Genomic DNA, 5,126 nt, shown 5'->3' on the forward strand with positions numbered 1-5,126 from the left:
GTCTATGGTACTTTGTTATAACAGCCTAAGCTGACTAAGACATTAGGCAAGTATCAGATACCAAGGGATCCTACTCATTGATGACATCATAGACAGTAGAAGAGTAAATGTGTCACTTAGAATTCCTTCTTGTAGAACTTTTTGCAATATGTGTATGTCCAAGCAACCACTCAACAACAGCATACTAAACCTCCTCAGAGTTGGCTACTTAGTCAAGAGCTAGGGTGATTTGGGGCTTAGGGTAGCACTGAGGACTAAAAACATAAAAAGGGAAGAACACACTATAATCCAGTTGGATTAAGTGTTGAGTGAGATCATACAAATGAAAGGTAATGTGAATTCTAAGAGAAGATAAGCTAATTGGGAAGGGGGCTATAATAATTCAGAAGGAATCCTGAAGGATGACTGAAATTCATAGATTGAAGAAGACAGGGTATGCCAGGTTTAGGAGCGACACACACAAAAGCACAGACAGTCCTGGCATGGTACGCATGGGTGGGTATATATAAAAGACATTAGCTGGAAGAAGCTGAGGCTTCTGGATGAAGAGGCTGGGGAAAATCATGCTATCTCCTCATTGAGCCAGGGCCTTCTTTCTTCAAAATGAGGTTAAAGTACTAAATACATTAACTCATTTTAACTCTACATTTCTAAACTGCACTTTTTCTCCTCACCCTGTGAGTAGAATTCAACTTATAACAAAATCATAGAAAGGTATCTCTAAACAGAGTTTAGTACAAGTTACTACTGATTAAAATAACACATAATTAAATGGCAGTCAGTAATGATAATCTTTTACCTTTCAAACATGTTTGTAAGCAACCAAAACGCACTAAATAGGTATATATAAAGTTTTATTCAAAACAATGTTAATTGGCTTCCACAAACTGTAAATTAAAGGACTAAGAACTACTTTCTGGCCCACAAGTCTGTCCAAATCTAATACGTTAGATGAAATTGCTTCATATGCATTCTAAACAATACCTTCAGTTAGGCATGGATTGGACTATTGTTTTCCTCTGAATATTAGAGCAAATTCCCTTAATGGGCTTTGCATAATGTGGGCTCTGGATTTCACAAGTAGTAAAAGGTAAAGAAAATGAATGTAAGACAACAGCAGTTTACCTTTTCACTTAACTTCGTAGTAAAGTAGACAGTATCACTTCCTGGGATCATAGGCAGCTTGACTCCCAGAGGCAGGTCCAGTAGCTGAGCTGGTCCAACCCCCATGAAGTGGGCTCTATGAGGGCCCTGTCACATGCAAAAAGTAGTGAGAACAGTGTGGGATACAGAGGTGAAAAGAGCCGGAGAGGTTGGCCTTTCCTTTTACATGGCACTTGTTTACTTCAGGCCAATCCACTCCCACTCCAAGGAAAGACATGGAATAATCAGGATCAGGGTCCAAGGGGCCTGCCCTTTCAGACACTCTGAAGTCCTCCCCACTGCCCAGGTCACCAGCTGTCCATGTCCGCCCCAGCAGTTGAGGCCAGCACACCCAAGCAGCTCCCATGGGTGCGCAGTAGAGGAGACCAGAAGCTGGACAGTTAAGAACCGCTTGGCCCTTGTGTACCAAGCCCAGCCCCCACCTCCCCACCATCCTTGTGACCACTCACATCTCCACACTGCTGGCTGTCCGTGGACGGGCCACTGGTGGTCGTTTTGGTGTTGGCAACATTGGCAGCCTTGGAGCAGGCGCTGAGGTACAGCTCCATGGCTGGCTCGGGCCCCTCTGCCCTCTCTCTTCCCTCTCTCTGCCCTCCCCTCTTTTTTTCCCTCCCACCCCTGCTTGGTCTTCCCAACCCGACCGAGAATGGCCAGTGCGCCAGTCTCCGAGGGGACCCTCGCGCCAAGTTCCAGCCTCTGAACGGCAGGTGCCCCGGAAGGGCGTTGTCCCCTTTGGGAGGGGCAGTGGCTCACGCTGGGGGCTTGGGCGTGGTCTGCCCAGTTGAGACAATCGGCCCTAGAAGCCTGTTGGAAGAAGACCGCGGTGGAAACTTCGTTTCTCTCATCTTTCCCCTTCAGTCAATCTTAACCAAAAACCTATAATAAAGCTTGCTGGTGAGTAGCTGGCTAATTTCTTCTGGCCTCCTTCTGGTCATTGCAGCAAAATTCTGTCACATTCTGATCCAAATGATTCATGTTCCTCCCGTATTTAAAACATGCCCTTCCAAAGACTATCCAAAATCTCATTCAAAAATTTTAAGGCTTAAAATCTGATATCTTGTAATCTACAATTATGTCTAGGGGAAGTTCCTTAGGTGCTGCCTTTAACAACTTGAAGACTTATGAACTTAACATGAAGTTGCACGAATAATCTGTAAATGAGCAAGAAATTCCCCCCAGACTTTAAGATTTTAGCATTAATTGCTGAAACAACATTAGTTGCTCTTTTTATCTAGTAAATTCCAATGTTTGGGATTCAGAAGAGGGACAGAGGAAACAACTTGCTTTCCTCTGGGTTTGGAACTTCACCTGGAAGACTTGAAGTCTGATAGCTGGACCAGCTCTTTCTAAAGTAATCAGTAAACAGCTTGCTCCTCTCAGGTCTTACTTTTAAGAGCTATTAGGCAAGATCAGAATAGTCTTCAGTCTTCCTAGACTGAAGACTATTTTACTCCTTTGTCAGACAAGACCTTCTTGTATATCATTCCGATGATCTGTCAGGAGATTTGCCAGTGCGGCTGGTGGGAAAAAGCCCTTTGCGAAAGCCCAACACTATCTCTTTTTGAGAGGTTCTTTCCATGGTATACAGTAGTTTCATTGCATAGTTTTCTGAAAAATAGGCAGAGATAAGCAAAGGTGACAAAATCACTCTTAAAAAAACAGAAAGTTTTGAGAAATGTTTTAAGTCTTCTTTCCAGAAATGTATAGTTATAACTGCAATGTCAAGTCAAATGATGCCTGAGAAACAGGCAGAGCAGAAAAAGAAATGAGATTTATAAATCTATAGTAATTAAAATGGGATACTAGAATATAATTAAAGACTGTAAAATAGCTATAAGTAGATATCAAAAATGGGAGAATAATATAGACCTTGTCAAGAAATGACCAGAGCACTTTATGGATGTATACACTCTGTCTGTGTATTATTTCCTTAGGGCTGCTGCTGCAGCAAAGTGCAACTAACTGATTGTCACAAAACAGATGAAATTTATTCTCTCTCTTAGTTTTGAGTCTTGAAGTTCAAAATAAAGGTGTTGGTAAGACCAAGCTTTCTCTGAAGGCTCTCTTGGAGGATCTTTCCTTATGTCTTTATAGATTTTGCAACTGACGGCAATATTGGTGTTTTTTTGACTTAGAGATATATCATTTCAATGTCTGCTTCTGCATTCACATGTTCATCTTCTGTGTGTGTCTGTGTCCAATTTTCTCTCTCTTTTTTTAATAAGGATACAAATCATTAAATTAGGGTCCATACTAATTTAGTAAGACCTCATTTTAGCCAGATAACATCGATAAATATTCTATATCCAAATAATCTCACATTCTGAGGTTCTGAGTGGACATGAATTTTTGAATGACACCATTCAACTAAGAACAAAGTGTTATGGAACATTCTGCCGATAGGATTAGATTTCTACACTGGCATGTCAAGAAAGGCTTTCTTAAGGATATTCTTCTGGCAGAGGGCTCAACATAAGAATCTATATAGTAATAACAAATATAGATATCAAAATAGTCATGATATATGTTAGTTGCTAAATGATCCTAGAACTTGTAGAAAGGGAAGATAGAAATCATCAAACCTCCCTTATACGAGCCACTAAAAGTAGGCAAAAAGCATAAATGAATATCCTCCACCTGTACTCCCTGAAGTAGTCCATTCCTTCCAGATAGAAACTTAGCTTCTAACTAGTTACTGCTTCTGATTAACCACTCTGAAATTTCTGACATAACTGACTCAAAGTTTGAATAAATCATCTAATGAAGATGCATATTTTATCAAATGTAAAGTAGCTGGAGGTTTTTTTTTTTTTGTATTTTTATAAAATAACTTCTTTGCTGATTTTTTAAAGATATTTTTCAAATAATTATCATTGTTACAAAAGAGAAAATTAAAATTTACATTAAAAGTCTACTAAGATCCTCACAGTACTTTATCACACTGTGAGGGACATAACATTGCCAACAACTCACTCTTTAAAACACTTTGTGTTTTACTATGCGTTGTCTTTTAGAAATATATAGCTACATTAGTGAAGTTGAAAAATGGATACCGAACACAGATTTCTGATTTGTTAAGTAGTTCAGACTATAAAGAATGAAAGGGTCCTTTAGTATATTCTCCATACGTACACTTTAGGTGATAACATGGTGAAAGATAAAAAGTAATTTTTAAACATAAAAAAAATTCTGATGTTGGATCAAAGTTGAAGGTAGCCAGACACATAACACATCACAGGTAGGAAAAAGTTCTTGGTAGTAAGAGGCATGAGGAGCATATAGCACAGCATTAGTAGTACAGATGTAGGGGTAAGATTGCCTTGGTTTAAATCCTGTTCATTTCAACTCTTGGCTTCAGTTTCTTCCTCTCTAAAATTATACCATGTGATATCTTTGATTGAGCAGCATCAGTAGGAACAAAGATTGATTTAAATGGTGAGCCATCAGTCCCAGGTCCATACATTCCTGACTCTAGTTTTCTAGCTTAAAACTCATAAGTGGTTGGGCTAGACTTTGTTTTTTGTGGTTGTATTTATTTTCATTATAATTGTTGGAGTGCATTGCCCCCCAATCTCAGTCACTATTACCATATGTTAGATTTTGAGGGGGGAAGAAATGTTTAAAAAAATCTAAAACATATTATTCAGTAAAAGAAGCATGTTTGATTAGGTTCTTTTATTTTTTTTAAGTCACAATACATTTCGTTATCCTTTATTTCAGAACATTATGCAGTACACATGTTTTTGGTTACCTAGATTGCATTTGTAATGCTTGAGTCAGATTTATAAATGTGTATTTCACCCAGAGAATGTTTACTGTATCTGTTAGATGTTATTTCACCCATCCCTTCTGCCCCCCTTCCACTTGCTTGATTTCTATCCAGTTTTACTTCCTTCTGCCTATGCACATGAGTGCTGATTAGTTCATCGTAATTTATTTATTTATTTATTTATTTTTTAGAG

The 5,126-nt window shown here is 38.9% G+C and overlaps 1 protein-coding gene across 1 annotated transcript in view; it reads right to left on the reverse strand.

Annotated features, from left to right (window-relative positions):
- Nucleotides 1-1,712, reverse strand: part of FSIP2 (fibrous sheath interacting protein 2) — a 109,426-nt gene extending 107,714 nt beyond the window's left edge. The window contains exons 1-2 of the mRNA XM_003791515.2: nucleotides 1,614-1,712; nucleotides 1,126-1,251 (exon numbers count right to left, since the gene is read on the reverse strand). Coding sequence (XP_003791563.2) covers nucleotides 1,126-1,251; nucleotides 1,614-1,712 — 225 coding nt within the window. The remainder of the gene's footprint in view (nucleotides 1-1,125; nucleotides 1,252-1,613) is intronic.
- Nucleotides 1,713-5,126: the final 3,414 nt, after the last annotated feature.

The sequence above is a fragment of the Otolemur garnettii genome, unplaced genomic scaffold (assembly GCF_000181295.1).
Source record: "Otolemur garnettii isolate 467f Iridium unplaced genomic scaffold, OtoGar3 scaffold00048, whole genome shotgun sequence".
NCBI lineage: Eukaryota > Metazoa > Chordata > Mammalia > Primates > Galagidae > Otolemur > Otolemur garnettii.